Genomic DNA, 24,993 nt, shown 5'->3' on the forward strand with positions numbered 1-24,993 from the left:
CACCCAGAGTGGTAATTATTAAATAGGGGTTGCAGAGCAATAGGATTATCATTATCAAAGAAAGAAATTTGGAAGACTCCACTAAAAGAATTGGCCTTAAGTCCAGGTATGGCACTGAATTCCAGGTTAAATCCATAGAGGAGTTTAACAAACTAACCAGCGTTTGCCATATAATAAGGATAAAGATGCTATTAAAAGGAAGGCACTATGAGAAGGGAAAGAATATTTTGTAGTGAGCTTAGTCCTGGAAAAGTTCTAAAAGATCTTAAGGAAATACAGCCTTGGACATTTCTCAAGACTAGGAAAGAATGTGGTAATTGAGAATGAAGGGGAAAGGAAGAGCCAGATGGAATGGACCTGACAAATTAGGTCCCAGACCTGTCTAAAAAGTATGTTAATCAATATCTCAAAGGTTGCTTAAAGATGTCAGAGGTTGGGGATAGATAATGGAGATTGATAAACAGTTCCATCTTTACAATCACTCTGGATTGTCAAGGAAACAGGATGGTCTGGGAATTGATTATGCTTGGTTAGACTTCTTTCTAAAAAGGGAAAAAAGTAAGTCCACATCACTTGAAGTTCCACCTCCCAAGAAAAGTATTGTCAGAGAAGAGAGACTGAAAAAAATGAGCAATAATGGAAAAACAAGGAGGGAAAAAAAATATTGAAATCACTAGATCTCTCACCATAAGCAAAAAGATTAACAGGGAAAACATTAACAAAAGAAGGAAATATAGCCTCCAGAGCCAGTAACAAATTTAGACCTCTTTGAATAAATATTATAAAACAAAGGAAAATGATCTAACACTTAATAAGACAAAAGAACCTGTGAAATTTGAGGAAAACTGGGAACCATAGAACACTGCTCCTGAATGCTTTAAAAGTAAATGTTATGAAAGCGCAAATCATGTCCTCCCAACATAAAATAATGGGTAAAATAGAAAAACCGTATTCTGTAATAGCAAGTCTCACTAGTGAAACAGAAGAAAGAACAATGAACTGGGAATACAAATATACAAAAGTGAAGAACAATCTAAGAGTAATAAAAAAGTAACATTAAAAGAAAATATATTCTCTATTGAAACAAAACATAATGATCAATGACAGGATGAATAACCAAACCAAGAACTATAGGTCTCCCAGAAGAACATAATTCACAAAGTCTAAATACAATAATGCAAGAAAACAACACTACAACAACACTATAATGCCCAAAAAAAATGCTACCAAGAATTTCTGAACTCAGAAAATGAAATACTAATTTTAAAAAGTCATAGATTACCTACACAAAAAAATCCAAGTTTGAAAATTCCAAGACATATAGTGGTTAAATTTAATAATTTAAATTCAAAAATAACAAGTTCTGCAAGCAACTAGGACAAAGACCTTGAAATATAAGGTAACAAAAATTAGAATGACACAGAACTATTCTGCATCCATCAGAAAATGCAGTAGAGTATGCAAACATGAATACTCTGAAGAGCAATAGAGCTCAGGATACAGTCCAAGGTGAGCTTAAACAGATATGAAGGAGGAAAAAAAGGAAGTATATTCCAGAAAAAAATTCTATTTAAAACATTCTTAGGAAGAAAATTAGATCTGAATAGATTGTTTCTTGAACACCCCAGACAATAGAAATACAGTGGGAAAAATGCAGGAATCAAAGACAATAGCAGAAGAATAGCATCAGAGAGACCAATTATATATACACATAATATACACACATAAATATGTCTATATAAAAATAGAACGATGATAAATAAATGCACACACAAGGAAATATAAGTGAAAACAGAAATCTTGGGAAGCAATAGATAAGAAGGAGCTCTGTAGACAGAACCTTGTAACATTCTATCTAGAGGTAAACCAATGTTTTTCATGGGATTACATTACAAAGTGGAAGTGTACATGAAAGGGAAGTAGGGGATAGAAGGAAGTGTGTGATATATCCATGTTAAATCAAAATCTATTAGTGATAGAAAAGTGATCTTTGTCATTGCTCTTGAAGAGAAGAGTTTGCCAAAGAATGGGTGGAGAGGTGCAAAGAATGGAAAAGTGAAGGGAAGAAGAGAGTAAGACTATGTTTCCGTGGGTGTAAGGGGTTTCACTAAAGAAAGCTCCTGTGAGTACAGAGATATCCTGTGAAAAGAGATGGGGATTTTGTGTTGCGTGTTGTCTGGATGATTTATTATTTGAAAAGACATATCCTCCCTCAGAAAGGGAAGAATTAGAACTCCTAGACTCAACTGGCACTTATGGCTATAAGAGGACATGAACCCGTAGAAGAAATTTTCAGACAAATTGTGTATAAAGAGGAAGCGGTTAGCAGACAAATTGTTAAAGAAGATAAGAAAGTATAATAGATTATGCAACCTACAATCAGGAATTTGAGGGAAAATGTCTTAACATAGGGTACTGTCTCCTCTGTTGTCTATAAGAATAGGAATTATTTTAGGTATGAGGCACAGCCTAAAGGGGAATCCACTAGGCAGGCACTACAAGGCAGTGATATAAATCACATAGAATGTAGAGTCCAGAATGAATGCCTCAGATTTTGATTGCATGAGAAAAACAGAGAACTACAGAGAGGCAGGATAATTAGAAGGATCATGAACCAGAGAATGAGAGTCTAGAGGAAACAGAAAGGGATGATAAATAATGAAGAAAAAAAGTAAAGTACTCTCTAGAAAGGGACACAAAAAAATGAAATAAAAAAAAAAACAACTAACGAACAAGACTAGTTGAATTAGAGGGGATTCACTTAAGTAACAGAGAAAGTAAGAAGAGAATAATTAAAGAAATTAATAAATATAACTCCAAAGAGAAAGGAGTAATAAACTGGAGGAGGCATCAGAGATGAGAGAGAGAATGGGAGTAAGACCACCTTAAAAAAATAAGCTAAAGTAATTAAACAGGCTTAGTACTGTTTTTTTTTATAGCAGAGGGAGGGGGGTAGCCATAACTTTAAAGGTGAATGGATTAAACAACCCAATAAAATTAGAAAGTGACAGCTTGGATAAGAAAATAAAACTCTACAATATGTTGCTTACAAGAAACACATCTGAAAAATGAACACATACCCAAGATAAAAGTGTGAGGATAGAAAAATAATTTATTATGCATAAAATGAACCCAAAATAGCAGTAGCTGTAATCATGCTATCTGATAAAGCAAATACACACGCACATACACAAACACATACATTCTCTCTCTGTATTTCTCTGTTGGGTATTAAATGAAGGATTTATTTTTTTACTTGAAAAAACACATCCTCCTTTAGGAGGAGGGAAATTGGAACCCATCGCTACATATATATATGTAAATGCATATGTATACACATATATATAGGGTATGTGTGTAAATATGTATATATATATGTAAATGCATATGTATACATATATAGGGTGTGTATGTAAATATATATATAAATGCATATGTATACATATATATAGGGGGGTGTGTAAATATATATATATATGGGTGTGTGTATGTGTTAAACAAAGAAACTACATAATTTTGAAAGGAGATATGGACAAGAAATCAGTATCAGTAATAAACTTTAAAACCAAGATACAATAAGAAATAGATAATAATACAGAAGACTTTGACATCCATCTCAGTTTTGGATATATCTAACAGAAAGAGAAACAAAAGAAAAAGTGTGTGTGTGTGTGTGTGTAAAACTAAATTAGTTGCTGGAATAAGCAGAGTGAAACTTTATAACCTGTTAATGGGGCTGCAAAAGTATATATATATATTTCTCAGTACCACATGGAACTTTTGCAAAAATTAACCATTTCATAGAACACAGATATTTTAAACAAATGTAAAGACAGAAATGTAAAAACATCTCTTACCATCCATCATGCAATAAAAATAGTCATGTGTTCAAGGACCACAAACAAAAGACAGATTCAAATAGAGACTTAACAATGAAATTCTAAATAATTAATCAGTCAAAGAAGAAATCATAATTATGTGAAGGAAAATGATAATGATGAAACAGCATATAAAAATTTCTGGGATGCAGCCAAAGTAGTCTCCAAGGGAAAAATTATATCCCTATAAGCATACATTAACAAAATAGAAAAAGAGAGGATTAATGGACTGAATATTCATTTTAAAATGTTGGAAAGCCAACAAATAAACCTAAAATAAAAGGAGAGATATTAAAAATTAGATAAAAATAGATAAATTGGAAACAAAAGCCCATAAAAGTAATAAATAAAATTAAAAGCTGGTTCTTTGAAAAGACTAATAAAAATCAACAAACCTTTTAGCTAATTTGATTAAAAGGACGAAGGCAAGTGAATAAAGATAATATCACAACAAAACCAGGAAGAAATAAAAAAGAATAATCAGAATCTTTATGCACAGTTATATAATAACAAACTGAGAACACAAAATAAATCAGGTAATACTGTCAAAAGTAGAAAATTGTCAAACTATCAGATCACATAGAGACTTTAAATAGCCCAATCTCAGAAAAGGAAATAGATCTAGTTATAAAGGATATACTAAAGAAAAGATCTGATGGATGCACAGGACAAAACTATCAAACTTTTAAAGAAAAATTAGTACTCATACTTCACAAATGTAATTTAAACAATTAAGAAAAAAGATCTATACTAGAATCCTTTCGAGACAGCCCTAATACATAAGCATCATAAGATAAGCTAACATCATTGATGAATATTAATTCAAAAATTTTAAACAAAATTCTATCAGAATACCGCAATTTATCCACGAAATCATTCATTTTAATCTAGTGTGATATGTACTGGGAATGCAAGGAGGGTTCCTCATTAGGAAAACAGCATAATTAAGCATATTCAAAAACGAAATCATCCAAAACCATGATTATCTCAATAGATGCAGAAAAGACCTTTCATGGAGTATAATAAAACCCCTACAAAGTATAGAGTTAGAAGGTCCTTTAAAAAAGATCTATCTAAAACCAAAAGCAAGTATATGCAATAGGGATACACTAGAATATCTTCCTTTAAAAAGTGGGGAGTGAAGCAAGAATATCTATTCTCCCTACTATTGGGGAAATATAGTTCTGGATATATTGATATAGTTCTGGAAATGCTAGCTACAGCAACAAGAAAAAAATGGAAATCATAAAAATAGGAAAGGAAGAGATAAAATTATCTCTATTTGCTGATGATATGATGGTGTGCTTGGAATATCCTGGGAAATTAGCAGAAACAGTAATTGAGACAATTAATAGCCTCAATAAAGTTGCAATCTGCACAATAAATCTTCAAAAATCAACAGCCTTTCTATATAAAAATAACAAAATACAAAAAGCAATAATGGAAAAGGAAATTTTATTCTGAATAACCACAAAATTGTATAAAATACCTAAGGATCAATCTCCCAAAGCACACACGAGACGTATACAAAGAAATAAAGAACATAAATAGCTAGAGGAATATTCAGTACTCATGCCTAGGCCTTGCCAAAATAATAAACTTAATAAAACTACAAAAGTTACTTTATGCTCATTTCTATACCAATCAAATTATCAATGAAATGCATATACTACTTGATAATATAATGATAAAACTCACTTGGAGAAACAAATGATCTAGATTACAGGGGTCCTCAAACTACGGCCCACGGGCCAGATGTGACAGCTGAGGATGTTTAACCCCCTCACCGAGGGCTATGAAGTTTCTTTATTTAAAGGCCCACAAAACAAAGTTTTTGTTTTTACTATAGTCCGGCCCTCCAACAGTCTGAGGGACAGTGAACTGGCCCCCTATTTAAAAAGTTTGAGGACCCCTAAAATATCAAGAGAGATTTTGAAAATAAATATAGATGAAGGGGCAATAGCTTTTTTTTTCCTGAGGCATTTGGGATTAAGTGACTTGCCCAGAATCACATAGCTAGGATGTATGAAGTATCTGAGGTCAAATTTGAACTCAGGACCTCCTGACTTCAGGGCTGGTGCTCTATCTACTAGCACCACTGCTGCCCCCAACAATAGCATCTTTAAAAAAAAAAAATTTTTTTAGACTTTCTTAATCTGGGCAGTATGATAGTATTCTGTGATTTATTAATTTTTATTTTAAATATTATATTTTTCCAAATTACATGTAAGATAGTTTTTTTTTACATTTAAAAAAAAAATTGAGTTCCAGATTCTCTCCCTTGCTCAATTCCATTTCCCCTCCCTATCGAGTATGTTTAGAAGTTTGTATTGTTGAGAATAGCAAAGTCATTCAGAGCTGATCATCCCAAAACATTGCTTTTATTTTGTGCATAGTACATTTGCATGATCTCATAGAGAACTTCCCAGGTTTTTCTGAGAGTATCCTGGTCATCCTTTCTTATTGATGAATAGAATTTCCATTATAATCACATACCACAATTTAGTCAAGCATTCCCCAATTGATGGACATCCTTTCAATTTCTAATTTCTAATATTTGCCCCATAAAAGCACTATAAGTAGTTTTGACAAGAGTCAAGATTCAAATTTTGAAAGGATGAGATCAGAAAGTAAAATAAATACAACTGAGATACATTAACCAATTGAATGACTCAACATTTCTTCCCCTACACCTGTGTCATTTTTTAAAGTAAATACTGGCAATCACTCTCAGCCTTCCCCTGCCCTCATGTTAAGATGGCAGCATGTTTAGGGATAAGGTCTGGCCATATACCCTTCTGACCCAACCATATTGTAGATTCATGTAACAATTTGCATAGAATCACTTTGCTAGTTGGGGAATGGATAAAGCATCATGGAAAATGAAGCCGTTATGAAGTGCTTAACACTTTGCTAATTGCTATAATTAGGTTATAAATATAACAAAGCAAGACATTCCCTGCCTTTAACTAACTTACATTTTGATAGGGAAGACAACCCAATGGCACCTAAAAAGCATTATGAATGTGAAGAAAACACCAGCTCTTTTGACATTTAGCCCGGTTAGAAAGAAAAAAAAAAAAAAAACTAACAATATTTTTGCTTGTGTTTCTGGACTAAGCTACATATGGATACAATCTAGATGATCTTCAATTTTAAGAGGGTTTAAAGGGCATAAGATTTGATAGTAAGAGAGAGCTCTTCTTTCATTCCTAATCTTTGAAAATTAATTAGATGTGTAACCTTGGACAATTAGTCACCTCTCAGGGACTCCATTTCCTCATCCACTAAATAGAAATAATACCTGTCCAAATCAACTAATGAGTTTATTCTAAGCAAAATACTTTCTAAATCTTAAAGTACTACAAAACGTAAGCTATTATCATTAATATATTGCAATAATATGTATTTGTTGTAATTATGTAATTATGTGTTGTTCAGTCTTTGTGACCCCATTTGGGATTTTCTGGGCAAAGATACTGGTATAGTTTGCTGTTTTCTTCTCTATCTCATTTTACAGAAGAGGAAACTTAGCCAAACATGGTTAAGTGACTTGCCCAGGGTCACACAACTAATAAGCGTCTAAATCTCAAGTCCTCCTGACTCCAAGGCCATGCTCTATACAATGTGCCATCTGGTTGCCATGCTATAAGCCCCATAGCATTTTCCCTCCTTTTCTTGAATCATAGTGATCTGGGATCCAAACTTTTTTTAGGTCAGAGAACATAGTAAGATTGAGCTTCAGTAACAATACCTGAGATTACCATTGCCATCACCCCCACCATTCCTACCTACCCATTATCACTATCATCAATAGAGAGACATTTGTGGATTGCCAAAAATCCTGCATGAGTTTAGGATGGGAAGTCCCCATGTTAATAATCATTCACTTTTGTTTTTAACAGTTGAGTAATGCCAATAATAATTGATATGTACTTCAAATTTAGAAAGCACTCTGTGATTGAGTACTTATGAATACTCAATAAATATTAGATATTTTTCTTCTCTTCCTTAGGAAATTACCTGGCAGAACTGTCTATGCTCAGATGCACAATGAAAAGGAACAAGAGATGACCAGCCCAGTCAATCACAGCGAGGACACACAGAACATCATCCAGGGTGAGGAGTTTATAGATGATGATGTGGATTCCCAAACCCTAGGTAACACCAGAGGTAACTTCATCTTCCTTTATTCACCTTTCGCTGAGTACAAAATAATTTTTTCCCTTTAAAAATTCTCTTGGGGGTAAAACCAAATTCTCTTTTCTACTCAGCTGCTAGAGGTTGAAATCAGTAGATCAAGTTGATCCTTGACCATTTTTGCTAAGAAGGAGAAGGAATCAGTTTCACGACTTAGACACTTGACAACACCATACTTGGGAAACAGAGTTTAATGACAATGGTAGAATTATGAGAAGGAGACAAAAATATATCTTCCAGCAGAGAATCTTGCGGTTGCTTTGGCAAGTAGACAAGTTGTAAGGATCACAGGATTTTGGACATGGAAGGCATCTTAGAAATCAGCTAATTCATTTTACAGATAATAAAACCAAAGATTGTAGAATAGAGAATATCTTACATTATTAAAACAGCAAACTGTGTCTTCTCCCTCAAAATCCAAAACTCTTTCTATTATATAGCATCACAGCATGAAAAGTGTTCAAGTGAAAATTGGTGAATCACTCATATTGATCATTCAGTGAACATTTGCCCTGAAGGAATTCACATTCCATTCAGATTTGCTTTTCAGGGAGGAATCAAATTAGATAGACATCTGAAATACCTTCAGTTCTAGCCTTTTGTATTTCTACAGACATCAGAATTTCCCATTTCTGCCAAATGTATAGACATAGGAATCTCCCCAAAGGCACCTACACAGTAAATCACAGTTTCCATTTCAAATACTGTTTACACACTTATTTTATTGGAGCTCATGACAATCCTGTAAGAAAGAACAAGAATTATTCCCACTTAAAATGAGGAAATTGAGACCTCAAAAATGAAGAAGAAATATTTAGTTTGCTGGTGCCATTTAACAGATTTTTTTTTTAAATAAAGCTCAATACAATTAAATGACTCCACCCAAGTAGGTCACACTGAAAGTGTCAAGGGAAACGGTGTCTAGAATTTAGGTTTCTGGTTCCTAGGCCAGTGCTCTACTATCCAAACTCTTTTCTTGAGCAATAACAATAGAGTAGATATCGGTTGTCTTGCTCTTTCTGGCAAACTTCCTGCATACACCATAAATCATAAATCCTAGGATTTAGAAAAAAATAATAGGAGGTCTTATAAATTCATCAAGTCTGATTTATTCATTGTATAAATGTAGAAACTGAACTCCATTTATCCTATATGTAGAAGATGGGCTATTTCCTCGAATCTTTTTTCCTTTGCCTAATCTTTCCTCCACTTCCTCAAGCTGATTTATGTCCAAAGAATTCCAGGTTAAATTCTGTTCAATTCATTATATAGAAATGAATCAATTAAAGTTATGGATTTCCCCACCAACTGGCCCTTAAAGATTCATTCTTCTTTTTAATTATTCATGCATTGGACATCCTGTTAGCAAGGGCAGTCAACAATGGGAAGTAGAGGGAAGAACATTGGGCTGGAAGCTCTGGATTCTGCCACATACTAGCTGTATGACTCTGGATAAGTCATAGAACTTAAGCTTCAAATTCCTCACTTATAATAAGGGGATAAAATACTTGTACTACCTACCTCACAGGATTCTGATAAGAGAAAATACTTCATAAGTCTTGAATATATGACGGTGAGGTATTATTCTAATGGTCCTACCAGCTCTAGCAATCTGTATAGTCTAGAGTATCCCCCAAGTCCAGCATATTTTTGCTGTAACATTTAACCTTCTAAAATGGGGTTCTTAATAAGTTTTGGTTAGTATTCTAAGAAAGCCTATGGACTCCTTCTGAGAAAGTTTTCAAAAGAATAATATATAGAGAATCTCAATGGAAGCAATTATATTAAACTTAAGATTTCATTTCATTTTCATCTAACTTCATGATCCCATGAAATCTATGTCTTAGACTGTGGATGTCAAGTTAAAAACAAAACAAATCACATGTTCTATTGCTTTTATTTATGTTATAAGATCCCTTTCTAGCCCTTTTCTAGATAAGAGGATATCAAAACTTTCCAGTACCTTTGAGATTCAATTCAATACCCTTACTTTACAGAGAAAGAAACTGAGTTTCTATAAAGGAAAGGAACTAGTTCAAACTCACAAAGTGGCTTAATACCCAAGGAAGGACTAACATTCCAATTCCTGGCTCCTAGAGAAGAGCAAGTTTCCTTCCCCTATCCAGTGTGGTTCTCATATATTAAATCTGGATCTTTCCTACCCAAGCCTCCTACCTATATAACAATCATGTCCATGAAAGGCAAGCCCCATGCTTGGGGCCCTACAACATCTTGTCAATAAGAGCTTTCCTAAAGCAGCCTAATATTTAGTGCTCAAAGAATTTTGAAACAGTCCATGACAAAGCAGGAGTCAAAGGACAGCCACCCTACTTCATTTTTTGATATTCTGAACTGCAGTAGCCCCTACAGTTATTTCAAAGTCCACCTGACCTCCAGAATCTCACTTCCTTTTTTCAGTCTTTCTTTCTTGGTCATTATAATCTGGAGCATTTCTGTACACTTCATTCCTGGCATATGGGAAAACAAAATCTTGAGTCTGGAGCTAGGAAAATCGAGGGAATCAGTAGAATTCCTAATACGTTGTCGGCTTATCTAAGGTGAGGAGCTAACTCAGGTCTCTCTGCCAAGAAAATTCTTACTGACTGAAAAAAATAAAGAGAAAATCATAGACCTTAGAGCTGGAAGAGTTTTCAAGACAAGTGTTATCCCAGAGGAGTTGAAAATCTCCAAGAAGCATTCAAGTTCTCTACTATTATGTAGTAGGGTTGATGCTTTGGAGGATTAAATGGAGTCTGAGTTCTCTTACAACTCTAAAATTCTGTGATTCTATGAAGCCTTCAAGCAAGAAAATCATTATTATCCTTATTTTATGGATAAAGCAGCTGAGACTCTGAGTTAAGTGCCATGTCCAAGACCATACAGACAGTAGGAGATGGGGGACAATTACACCCATATCCAATTTCCTTGCAGTTATTTTCCTCTAAAACTTAAATTCTTTAGATCATAAAGAATTTCATTCTTCAGTTTGTAGAATTTTAGAACTGGGAGGGACAGTCAAGATCCGCTGGTCCTCCTTCGTGATTTTACAAAACTCACCCGAACTAGAAAATGACAGACTCATTGGACAAGTATTCTATTGTTCTCTTTCCTCTTGTAACTTTGGACTCTCCACAGCACCAGTCTTCCAGATTCACCCAGTCATTTATTCTATTTTCTATATATGTTATATGTTGCTTCCTTTCTCGCCATCCCCCACCTTGGGACCTCTCCACGCCCTTGCCTTGCAGTGACCTCTTCTGAGAGAGGGGGACGCTTGAGCAGCCACCGAATCCCCTTATTGCCGATGCCAGTCACTGCCCAGTCTCAGGTCAGTGGTATGTTGGAAGGAGGCTTCCAGTCCCACTCTTCCCCCTCACTTGCTCCCTTTGAGAAACTATTATATTTTTTAAAGGCACTTCTCACAGGCAGTCACTGGAATAGGAACTTTAGGGACTCATCACAGATTCACTACAATCTTTAAGAACCCTCCCCCCCAAGCCCAAGCACATAGTAGGTACAACCAATTAGCCGTTCCACACTCACCTGAGCTTGTTTGCCAATGCCATTGTCTCTATGTGTCACCCCTTGGGCTGGCCCTGCTGAAATGAGCCTGCTAACCAATATGTCCCTGCTACATTTTATGTTTTCCTAGGTAATCACTCAGGCGTGGTTCTGAGCATCAACTCTCGAGAGATGCACAGCTACCTGGTTAGCTGATGTTTGCAGCTGGACACAAACATGGAAGACTCTTCTCTGTCTTGTTTTGTTCCCCATCCTTCTCCATCCCCGCCCTGGGGAGGTCACAGAATGGCAAGCATGGCTATAACTGATGTTGGAAATGGACATCCCTGAAAAAGACACCCAGAAGAATGATCTTTGCTGATGGTCCCCATTGCAAACAAGGACACATCTCACCTCATATTCACTGGATGGACTTCAAGCCTAGACCAACTCCAACACAAACTGCTAGCAGATACATGCAGCCCAAGATACTCCCCAGACTCCCTGCTCCTGGTGTTTACTTGCCCCCACTATTTGTGTATTTGTTCTGATCTCTTTTATGCCTGATGACCCTTATCATTGGCAGGTAGTCTCACAGGCCTAAATGGAAATGTCTAGCAGCAGAAGAAAGGACCAGAAAGATGCCTCGCTAAAAATAGTAAAATTCCCACCGATAGTTTGGCTTAAGGGATACTTAAGGGAAAACCTGAGTCTTCCTGTTCCCCAGGAGTGCAAACCCATTTTGGCGAGCTTCTTCTTCCTCATCAATTCTATCCTAAATATCCTAAATTAAGCTACTAGGATTTCTTGCTCTTAATAAACCCTTGTAGAAGTCCTAATACTAACAACTTCCATTTATCCTATACTTTCAAGTTCCCAAAGTGCTTTTCTCCCAATAATCCTATAAAACAAGACATGTGAATTTGAGTATTCCTGTTTTATAGATGGGAAAACTGAGGCTCAGAAAGATATCATTTGCTCAATTTATTTCAAATTATTTATCTCATAGCTGGGAAGATTCAGAATTAGGACTTGAACATAAATCTCTGAAGTCCAGGTCCAGTGCTTTTTCCCCTACCATAACACCTCTAGCTAGATGACACAGGGGGTAGAAGAACTGAATTCAAATCTGGCCTCAGATACTACTTATGTGACCGTAAGCAAATCACTTCATCCTGTTTGCCTCAGTTTTCTCATCTGTAAAATGAACTAGAGAAGGAAATGGCAGACCTTTTTATTATCTTTGCCAAGAAAACCACAAAAGGGGAAACAAAGAGTTGGACACAACTGCAAACAAATTTAAAAAGCAAACAAAAAGCCCACTCTACTAGCATGGTAATTAGAAACTAATAGATTTTCAAAAGATGACTTAATCCACCTCCCTAATTGTATAGATGAGGACAATAAATACCAAGGATGGGAAGTGACTTTCTAGCAAGTGTCAGAGTCGAGACTTCAAGCTAGGTCTCCTATCTCCAGGTCAAGAGCTGCTTTCCCTACTCATTTTACCTGTCATCAACTGCCCACACATCTATAGCAATTTACTATGAAGGCTTACAAAAGGTCTCATTGACCTGAAGGATGAATGAAGACGGGAACCATTCCAAGTTAGGGACTTGCTTCGCTTCCCAAGCATAGCATCTCAGTATCCAGTGTAAGCAGCCCCAGAAAGCACTCACCCCACTTAGCCATGGCCACTAAGGGTCCCCTCAGTCCCTCTCTTCCCCCATTACCCTTCCTCTTTCCTCTTTTTAAAAATCAGATAATGTAAATACTTCTTTAAGTAACTTTTGGGGTATTTTTTTTAACTTTCTATTTTTATGGTAGGGCCACACAGGCTGTCCAAGCTTGAGTTTAGCCCTCCTCCCCGATCCCTATATTTGTCAAAGCAACAGCAGATGGAAATAATAACAATAACTCACATTTCTATAGCGCTTTAAGGTTTACAAAGCACCTTCTTCCCAACAACCAAGTGAGATAATCAGTGTAGGTTTATATGGATCTCATTTTACACATGGGGAAACTGAGGCTTTGAGAGGTTCATTGGCTTGCCCAGTTAAATAAAGTTAGTAAGTATTTGAAAGGGAATTCTGGTAGGTCTCTTTATGAAAAGAAATCCAAAGCTCTTTTCACACTCTCTTGGGCTTCTGGAGGTGTTCTTCCAAATGGCTATGGCGACCTTCTTTGGACCTCTTCTGGTTGTAACACTGACTCTAAAAGCCAAGCAGACCAGACTCTTCCTCTAGAAGGCACTAAGACCAAGGGACAGAATGTACTGTCCAGATTGCTCTGTTTCCATGCAACCACAGGATGGCACTCTTCCTCCATGCTACCCCTACCCAGTGATTTTTCTATAAGGCAAGATAGTGGAGCTTTTAGAGGAATCCATCCCTAAAAGATATTGAAGCAATTTAGTGTCTGGGTGGACATAGCTCTGTTTCAGTGGCCCAGGCAATTGAGAAACCACAAATCACATGTGACAACTGCATTGTTGCTTAGAATGAGAGACACTAACTCAGCAAAAAAATGGGGATTGTCAACTCGAGAGGCATAGAAGTATTAAAGATACTAAGAAATACAAATAGTTCCTGCTGTCAAGGAGCTCACAATCACAAAGTGAAGGAGAAATAATTTGTGCATGTGGATAATCTCCTGAGAAAAGCACCAGCATTCAGGAGGAGTTCCAAGGAAAACCTTGCAGAAAGTGGGATTTTTGCAGACTGTAAGGATACCACATAAACTGGGAGATGGAAATGAGGCAGAGAATTTGGCTTTGGACGTTCATAAAAATAATAGAATTCTAGATCTGAAAGGGACCTTGTTTAGAAATCACCCAGTGCTTGTAATCAACCTCAGCCTGAGGTTTCATTAGTGTGGGAAATTCCTTGTATCTAAAATCAATCAGGAACTACTTTACAAATCTTTGGATTTAGAAGGTTGCCCGGGGCCTTGAAAGGTTAGCCAAAAGGGTGAAGCAAGTAGCAAAGTTAAGAAATGATCAAACTAGAACTCAGTCAAGTCTTCTGATTCTAGAGCTAATGCTCCATTCATCCTCCAACAAAGAGTATATACTACCAAGACTTCCTTGAGATTTTCACACAAGAAAATGCTTATCTGGAGATGATTTAGAAGTTCTCCTCTATCTCTTATTAATTCTTCCAGATATAATACAAAGTGCCAATCATAGCGTTAATAAATTTAGACCAGGAAATGTCCCTCAAAGAACATTGTTCCGTCCATATCAGCCCAGTTTTATGGCTGAAGAATCAGACCTAGGGATGATAGGTGAATTCCTCAAAATCACACAACTTATAAGGAGCCAGTATTTGAAACCAAACCCATAATTCTTCCTACTATGCCATGAAGTAGTGTGGCTTTATTCAGTAAACCACACTTGTAGGGGTATCCTCTATTCTAGAATGTAGGAACCCTTATAAAGCACAGTCTACTGGGGGAAGATAGTGGGTCCCCAAAAGCTTTGATTATATAGAGTATAACTCTCCATAGCCCCTGCCATGGAAGTCATTCTGGGAAATGACCACCTCCACCAGCTTTACTGAAGTTCTCAATGTCATGAGAGGCTACTAGAGGCCCTAAATGGTAATGTTATATGATCTTGTTATGTGAACTTCTTCCCTTACCATTTTACAGAAGAAGACTCTGATGCCCAAGTATGAATGTCTGAGCTCACACACAGCAGACTCAAGTCTGAACCCTATGTCTTTTGGCTCCAGATCCTGGGCTTTTCCCGTTATATCATGTTGAACCTATTTCATTGAACATCTAACTTTGTTCATAGTGACATAGAAAATGGCAATCAGATTTCCAGTTATTGCTCAATCATGAAAGCTCAAAATGGATTGACATTAGAGATAACTAAGTATATAATGCAGGCAGATTTTTCAGACAGGGAAACTGAGGCCCAGGAAAGGAAGCAACTGGATCAAGGTCACAAAGTAGCAGGACCAGGATTTGAATGCCAAGTCTTCTTTCTGCAACTCAGAAGCACTTCCACTTGCATCCCTTTTTTTTTTTTTCTCTTCAAGTTGGTCTAAGATAGAGCTGGTATTATTATCCTGTTTGACAGATGAGAGACACAATGACTTGTACAAGATCATGCAACTAATTGGTGACAGAGTGGGATACTAGAACCCATATCCAAATAGCAGAATATGTAGAATGGTATTTTTTGTTTGGGTGTTTTTTTTCCTTTGTTTTTTTTTTTTTTTCCTGAAAGGACATTCACTGAGTTCTACAGATTAACAAGAGAAGGCATGGACTCTTCATACTCCTAAACTGATATTCTGTCTATATCATTTGTATATTTCTTTTTCCATTTCCCTGGCAGCTTCAAGATTCAGTGATTTTTTTCCCTCAACTTTCTATTGTAATAACTTGTTTAAAAAAAAAAAGAAAAAGAAAAAAATCCTCTTATTTTCTTTGTGCTATCTTTCTATATACTTACATACTTGGAGCTAAAAATGTATCTATACATACTTTATAGATGCTTAGACATCCACTATAGATACCCCAACTTCACTATCAAAGCCAAATGACACCACAGTTGTATGTCTGCCTCCTCATGAAAGAAGAAAGCTGGTAAATTGTGATTATAATAATAAAAAAAACTTTAAAATCACTGATGAGTTTCTCCACCTTGAGTTCTAGGATGAATTACCCATGAACACACCATGAAAACACAATGAACTTGAATGTGTAAATATTTTAAGCAGTTTAATTAAAATAAAGACAAACAAAACTCTGTCTGTCTTTTTTTTTTTTTATGTGGTACTAAGCCAGGATCTATCTCTACTTTAAAATTTTAAATTCAGAGAATCCTAAAATTCACTGGAGCTACAAATATCCTTGGAACATAGAATACAAGAACTAAAGGAACTTTAGAATACAATATGTTAGAGATAAATGAGACCTTCGGAATTGAATGTCAGAGTTGAAAATGATCTTAGAACATGTATGGAATATGAGAGTGGAATGAGCCTTCAAACATAGAAATTTATAGCCAAGAAGAGATTTTAAAAATTAGAATGTTAGAGCTGAAAAGGGATTATAGAATGTCACAGCTATAAAGGCCTTTAAAATATAAATGGAAGAATCACAAAATATAGATTGTCAGGGCTGAAAATAATAACTTAGAATGTCAGAGCTGGAAGAGACACAGTAGAAAACAGGATGTTCCATTTTACAGAAAAGGAAACTGAGACCTAGAGAGAAGTTAATACTAGTAAGTGATTTGTGCCTTAACTATACCATTAGCAGCAGATAAGTAACATTTTTTATGTGATTAGCCCTTTTACATAATGGGTGGTTAACAGTAACTCAGTTTTTTACTTCACTAAGATAATGTGATTTCCAAGATCAAATTACTTTAGTGCCCCATACCCACCAGTGACATGAGAACTGTCTTCTTGAAGTGATAACTAGAGTATTTTTTAAAACTCCATCTTGGATAGAAACAAAGGCAGCAGCAAATGTATCTCAGGGAGGCTGAAAGAGTTTTCTTATTCTTCCCTACCTTTGTCTGAGTCGAGGATCAGTTGGTCTTGACTCTTAAAGACTGTCAATGGAAGAAATTTGTACAGGAAACTAACTCCCTGCTGGATCTGCTCCTCCTGTGTGGCAAGAGCACATTGTAGAGAATCTCAGAACTGTACTTTTTAATTCAATCAGTTCTCCTTCTCTAACTGCTCAAAACTAAAGAGAAAAGAGGAAAAAAAAAAAAAACCAAGACTTAACACACTGTTCATTTGAGGTCTCTAATTTCTATCCTCGTTTCCCTAGTCTCTGCAGGATTTCTGCCAGTGAGTAGAAAAGGGCTAATTGGTTTGATAAAGAATAACCCTTCACTCATTTATCTTCTCCCCACCATTCACCAAAGTTATCTTCCAGTGCCGGCTCCAGTAATAATCTTCAAAGCAGAGGAGCCCAGAAAGTCCATTATTTTGACCCAAATACAATGCCAGCAAGCTTCCCAATGGGTTTTCAATCTGATGACAGTTACCTTAGAACAAAAGCAAAACATTTAAGTATATTGTTCATTCATAGAATGATAATACCTCATAAATGGCATGGCATTTTCCCCTTTTTGAAATACAATTTCATATAGAGTATCTACTATCTCATAACTGTAATCTCACTTGATCCTCACTACAGCTGTGACCTTAGGCAAATCACTTAAGCACTTTCTCAGATAAAATTATTCTCATTTAGCAAGTAGTAGTCAAAAAAAAAAAAAGGTTAATTGGGGTTCAGGGTATATGAATGGAAGTCTCAGGAGGCAGGCAGAAATCCAGCTGCCATCTGTCTCATGAGATCACATCTGGAACAGCAACTCAGAGAACTGCCTTTTGAAATAACTTGGCAAAATCTCTCCCAAATCACCTGCTGTCGTTTGGCAAATCCAAAAGAGAGAAGCTTTCATAGGAAATGGACAAGGAATAGTGCCTTGTGACAGCAGTTGAAGAAACTACACATTATTAGCCTAGACAATAAGGAGTATATGACTGGGAGAAGAGATAAGGAGGATAATATTTGAAGAGTTGGAAGAGGGATTAGATTTATGTTGGGTTTGTAAACATTAGAGCAAAAGACAAATGGACTAAAATTACAAGGATTGTGATTTTATCTCAGTTTAGCTCCTTGGGAGACATGTATGCACTGATAAATAATGACCAATTCATACAAAATAATACGAAGTACTTTCCAGAGGGAAAAGCTAGTAGCAGCTGATGGGATCCGAGAACCTTTCTCAAAGAACTTCACCTTGAACTGTTTTGAAGAATAATAAACAGTTTCAAGAGATGGAGGTGAAGAGGGACATGGGAGACATACAAAGGTGTGACTGTAGAGGTTGAAATAAGAGACAAAGAAAAAATCAAATTGACTCCACCCAATAATATTTCTTTTTAAATGTTTCAGATAAAACCAACACCTTTAGCTAGTGTCAGTCAGTCAACAAGCATTTATTAAGTACCTCTTATGTACTAGGCATTGTGCTAAATAATGAGGAGGCAACCGGAAAAGCAAAAAACTGTCCTTGCTTTTACAGAACTGGGGTGAGGGTGGAGGGGGGGGGGAAGAGAGGGAGAAAAGGACAGGGAGAAGGAACAATATACAATTATATTACAAGCAAGGTAAATCAAAGAAAATCTCAGAAGAAAAGTACTAAGATTAAAAAGGATCAGGAAAGACTACCTGACTCTAACTAAAAATAATAGGATTTATTATTTAGGGGAAGAGGGCCCTTACAAGTCAAGTAAGTCAACCAAACTCACTTTAAAGATGAAGAAACCAAGTCTTAGGTTCAATAATTTGTCCATGATCAGATAATGACACAGCCAGGATTCAAACCAGGTTCTACTAATTCCAAATCCAATGAAGCAGTCAGACAAAAATTCATAACAATATTACCAAATTAAAGACAAGCTAGTATTTGCATGGCAACTAGGTAGTGCAGTAGATAGAGCGTTGTGCTTGCACTGTGTTCAAGCCCCAGACATTAACTATGTGACCCTGAGCAAGTCATTTAACTCTGTTTGCTTCAATTTTCTCACCTGTAAAATGAGTCAGAAAAGGAAATGGCAAACCACTCCAATATCTTTGCCAAGATGGATAGTCATAAAGACTCAGACATGACAAAAAATAACTGAAACACACACAAAATAGTAGCATCCAACCTCCCAGGTGAAACCTTATCATAGACAACCTATTTGCTGTTTGAAAGAGTGAATGTCTAACAGTTTCTGACTAATATTGAGATTATGACATAAGCACCAGCACATGTATTTCATTCAATCCTTCATTTTGTGTATAGTAAAAAGAGATATAAGATGGTAGGAGTTCACCAGCCACCCTCTACCTATAGTATGGTATGGTGTGGTGTAGTATAGTGCAGTGTAGTACAGATAATGGTTTATGTGTTTGCATTAGAAGTAACTACATTGTGTATGGATAGAGCTATGTTTGGACTTGGAATCAAGAAGATTCAAGTTCAAATCTAGAATTCCTCAATGTTACAATCAAGCTGACTTAAGTTCAAATCCTATGGGCATCCTAAATACCTCAGAAACTAGTTGTTTATGTGGCTCTGGGCAAGTCATCTAACCTCTTAGCTTAAGTATCCTAAACTTTAAAATGGGACTAATAATAGCACCTACCTCCCAGAGTTGTGAAGAAAAGATGAAATGTTTATAAAGTGTTTTGCAAACCCTTAAGCACTACAATAAATGCAAGTAGTAGTAGTGGTGGTAATAGTAGTAATAACAACAGTAATATTGATAGTATAATAGTAGTATTGGTGGTAGTAGTAGCAGTAATTGTGGTAGTGGTGGTACTACTAGAAGTACAATAGCAATGGCAGTAGTAATAGTATTAGTATCAGTAGTAGTAGTAGTAACAACAATAATAGTATTGATAATAGTAGTAGTAATAGCAGCAGTAGGAGGAGAAAGAGGAAGAAGAAGAAAATAGCAGGAGCAGTATTAGTAGTAGCAGCAGTAGTAATAGTGAAATAGTAATAGTAGTGGCAGAAATAGTAGTAGTAATAGTAGCAGCAGCAACAGTAGTAATAGTAACAGAAGCAGCAATAGTAGTAATAGTAATAGCTGCAGTAGTATTGATAGTAGTAGTAGCATTAATAGAAGAATAGTAGAAGTACCAGTGACAGCAAGAGGAGGAGGAAGAGGAGGAGGAAGACAATAGCAGTAGTAGTAGCAGTAGTAGCGGAATACCAATAATAGTGGCAGAAGTAGTAGTAGTAGTAGTAGCAATGCAGTAATAAATAGCAGAAGGCAGTAGTAGTGGCAACAGCAGCAGTGTTGATAATAGTAGTAGTAATAGCAGGAGAAGTATTAGTAGCAGCAGCAGTAGTAATAGTGAAATAGTAATAGTAGTGGCAGAAATAGTAGTAGTAGTAGTAGCAGCAACAGCAGTAATAGTAACAGAAGCAGCAGTAGTAGTAATAGTAATAGCAGCAGTAGTGTTGATAGTAGTAGTAGCGTTAATAGAAGAATAGTAGAAGTACCAGTGACAGCAAGAAGAGGAGGAGGAGGAAGACAATAGCAGTAGTAGTAGCAGTAGTACTGGAATAGCAATAATAGTGGCAGAAATAGTATTAATAGTAGCAACAGCAGTAAAAAATAGTAGAACAATAGTAATAGTAGCAATAGCAGTAATAAATAGTAGAACAGCAATAATAGTAGCAACAACAGTAATAAATAGTAGCAACAGCAGTAATAGTATAATAGCAGTTATAAATAGTATAATAGCAGTTATAAATAATAGAACAGTAGTCATAAATAGTAGAACAGCAGCAGTAGCAGCAATAGCAGTAATAAATAGTAGCAACAGCAGTCATAAATAGTAGAACAGCACTCATAAATAGTAGAACAGCAGCAGTAGTACCAATAGCAGCAGCAGCAGTAGTAGTAGTGGAATAGCAATAATAGTGGCAGAAGTAGTAGTTATAGTAGCAAGAGCAACAGTAGTAGTAATAACAGCAGCAGTAGTATTGAAATGAGGAGGAGGAGGAAGAAGAAGAGAATAGCAGTAGCAGCAATAGTAGTAGTGGAATAGCAATCAATAATAATGGCAGAAGTAGTAGTAGTAGTAGTGTCACCAGTAGTAATAGTAACAGCAGCAGCAGTAGTAATAGTAATAGCAGCAGTAGTATTGATAGTAGTTGTAGTAGTGGTAATAGTGATAGTAGTAGAAGAAGAATAGTAGAAATAACAATGGCAGTAAGAGGAGGAAGAAGAAGAATAGAATAGCAGGAGTAGTAGCAGCAGCAGTACAAGTAGTAGCAGTAGTAGAGTGGAATAGCAATAGTAATGGCAATAGTAGTATTAGTAGTAGCAGTAGCAATAGTAACGGCAGCAGCAGTAGTAATATTAATAGCAGCAACAGTAGTAGTACTATTAGCAGCAGCAGCAGTAAGAGCAGCAATAGTATTGATAGTAATAGTAATATAGTAGTAGTAAAAAGAATAGTAGAAGTAGCTATGGTATGAGTAGTAGCAGGAGGAGGAGGAGAAAAAGGAGGAAAATTCACTCTGTCCACACTATGCGATGACACCCATTAGAGAATAACTTTGTAAATACAGCTCAGCATAGGAGAGTTGGGGGTGGGGGTGGGGAATGCAATAATTGCTCTAGATGAGATCCTTACTATCTCTGAATTTCTGTATGCTGTGAACATTTGGTAAACCACTTGGTTGTGGTAATGCTATTCTGATGAATTAGAAAAGTAAAAATTTCACAATTTAGATGCCACAGTCTTTGGTAAGTTCACTGAATTTTTGAAACAAGAAAAGACCTTAATACTTCATTTGATTCTCTAATTTTATGAATGAATAAATCATCTTTTTTTTTTCCCCCAAGCCCAATGAGAAAGTGACTGGCCAAAATTCACATAGCTTGTTAGAGAAAAAACTGGGCAAGCTTCCACTTGAGCAGGGAGATATTTATTGATTCATGACAAAAAAGTCAGAATCTATAAACTTATAATATAGAGACATACATGCATATATATCGACATGTGAATGTAATTCATTTATTTAGTACATATCAACTAATCAACAAGCATTTACTTGGGGAAAGTCTGTGCCACATGTAAATAGGCACAGTATTAAATGAAGATTAACTACTTCTGAAACCTCACTACTGCTAATGTTACATTGCTCAAGAGTTTGGGGATATCAATGACAGGAACACAAATTTTGACATAAAAAATCCATCTGTAATCATGAATGTTCCCATCTGAACAGAGATTCAGATTCAGAAATTCCCTCCAACCCTCTGAGGAAGACTTTGCTAGCATATCATCATCCCCCTTTGTTGGAGGCAAGGCTTCTGCATCAAAGATCAATGATTTTTGCCCTTCCTGAATGTCATGTTTGTTCTTCAAAGCACCATTGAGAAGCAATTAAAACTACTACTCATTTCATAGATGAGGAAACAGATTCAGAAAAGGAAAATTCTTGCTTGAAGGTCCCCAAATAATGTCATAGGCAGTTCGGAGATAATTCCAGTTCCTAATTCCAAGCCTAGGTGTCCTATGCCTTATTATCTGGGGGGGAGGGGAACGAAAGAACATAAACTCTGAGCTTCCAAAATAAATTTGTGTAATATCACCTCCTAATAAGACATCTCAGTAATGGTTTCTTTACTAATATTCTGGTTAGCACGGTCCCTAGCACACTTTGATTGATTGAATCCCAGCATCTTTAAATGTTTTAATCCACTGTTCATTCTTGTGATGCTTGTGTGATTTGAAGAATCTTGCCAATTTGAAATAATATGTACAGTGGGTAAAAAAGTCATTTTGATAATATACATTCTTAATTCCCTTGTATTTGCATAATGTTATCATTAGACTGTTAATCACCAGTGAATCCACAGAACAGCAGATGCTTTACACATTCTCATTCCCAAACCTTCTTGGAGGTTGAAGCTACTTGAGCTCTAGTGGATTTCTTCTCACTCTTTTCTTGCTGCTTTTTTTTTTTTATTTTGGTATAAATGGGCAGAGTCTACTACTTTAACAGTCTAATCCCAATAAAATATTCACATTTATCATGCCTTTCCTCACTTTGTTGTTCAATTATTTCACAGTCAGGTCTGACTCTTTGTGACCTCTTTTAGGATTTTCTTGGCAAAGATACTGGAGTGGTTTGTCCTTTCTCCTTCTCTAGTTCATTTTCCAGATAAGGAAAGTGAGGCAAACATGGTTAAATGACTTGGCTAGAGTCATATAGCTAGTAAGTGGATTTAAAACTCAGGGAGATGAGTCTTTCTCACTTGAGACCCAGAATTCTATTTACTACAGTGCTACTTTACTGCCCACATTCCTCATAACAACCTTATTTCTATGGATCAGAAATGGAAACAATGGGAAAGTATTTAAATAAATAATTTCCTGGTAAAGATAAAATGGCTACTCTGAATCACAAGGTCAATAAGTAGAAGAGCCCAGTGTCCTGACTTCATGATGACTATTCTACCTACCACCTTGAGCATGTGAATTTCACTTGGGAATCAGGATAACCTACCTTCAAATGATTTTTTTTTTCTGAAGCAATTGGGGTTAAGTGACTTCCCCAAGGTCACACAGCTAAGAAATGTCTGAGGCCAGATTTGAACTCAGGTCCTCCTGACTTCAAGAGCACTTCAGGTGCTCTATCCACTGCACCATCTAGCTGTCCCTTCAAGTGACTTTTTAGACATTCACTAGCTGTGAGACTGAGTCATCTATCACAACAGCACTGATATTATGGAGTTATTGTGGAGGATGAAGTGAGCTAATGCACACACCCACTTTGTAGACCATAAGTGATCTACAGGAGGCAACTAGATGGTGCCTCATAGTGCACAGAACTTCCGTGACTTCTTTCATATAAGTCCAAATGGACAGACTCTACTTCTCTAACAATCTGATCCTTATAAACAAATCACATTTAAAATGCCTTTCTTCATATTGTTGTTTAGTCTTCACAGTCATGTCTGACTCTTTGTGACCCTTATTTTAAGCTTTTCTTGGTGCATGATTTGCACTTTCCAGAACATTTTACAGATGGAGAAACTGAATTAAATGACCGAACATGGTTAAGTGACTTAACTAGGGCCACATAGCAAATCACTTGTTTGTCTTAATCCCCTGGAGAAGGAAATGGCAAACCATGCTAATATCTTTGCCAAGAAAACCCTAAGGATAGTTTTGGTGAGCTTTGGTCCACCATCTCACAAAGAACCAGACACAACTGAACAAAAATTCTACAAATGCTAGCTATTATTATTATACTTACTATACTATTATCATTATAATATAATATGCTATACTACTATTATGTCATTCTCTACCATACTATTATTATTATGCCAAAGAATGCCTTTGGGAAAAAGCTTTTCCTTAAGAAAGGAATATTTTTATCTATCTAGGAAATCACAATAAATTTGCATTTATCATTCTGCTTTAAGGTTTTTATTAATTATGATTTATTTTAGCTTAATTTACTTATTTAGGCTTTATTATGATGATTTCAGGTTTGCAAAGTACTTTGAAATTATTATTTTAACCTCATAATGACCTGGGAAGTAGGAAATAGTCTTACCTCTAACTTTACAGACAAGGAAACTAAGACAGAAAGTAACTATGTAATTTATCCAAGACAGTATAGTAAGCCTCTGAAGGAAGTTTGGAACTTCAGACTTCCCAATTCTAACCTAGTTGGAGAAGTAATAAAAGTGAACTTAAAAATAAAATTTATATTCTTATTAGGAAAATACCAACCTTCGGTTAAGTTAACATATTCTCCAGAGGAGAAGGCATTCCATCACCTGGAAGCTGTTGCTGCTGGACACTTGGGGGAACTGGGGATTAAAGTTTCGATGTCATGCAGATA

General features: G+C 36.0%; 1 protein-coding gene across 4 annotated transcripts in view; it reads left to right on the forward strand.

The window, feature by feature from the left end:
• Positions 1-16,341, forward strand: part of SORCS2 (sortilin related VPS10 domain containing receptor 2) — a 1,241,960-nt gene extending 1,225,619 nt beyond the window's left edge. The window contains exons 26-28 of one of the 4 annotated variants that reach the window (XM_051965561.1): positions 7,894-8,051; positions 11,327-11,406; positions 11,731-16,341. In XM_051965561.1, the coding sequence (XP_051821521.1) occupies positions 7,894-8,051; positions 11,327-11,406; positions 11,731-11,754 (262 nt within the window). In that variant the 3' untranslated portion in view covers positions 11,755-16,341. The other 3 variants (XM_051965559.1, XM_051965560.1, XM_051965562.1) reach the window with 3 other exon arrangements.
• The last annotated feature ends 8,652 nt before the right edge of the window (positions 16,342-24,993 follow it).

This window comes from Antechinus flavipes, chromosome 6, assembly GCF_016432865.1.
Source record: "Antechinus flavipes isolate AdamAnt ecotype Samford, QLD, Australia chromosome 6, AdamAnt_v2, whole genome shotgun sequence".
In the NCBI taxonomy this organism is placed as follows: Eukaryota; Metazoa; Chordata; class Mammalia; order Dasyuromorphia; family Dasyuridae; genus Antechinus; species Antechinus flavipes.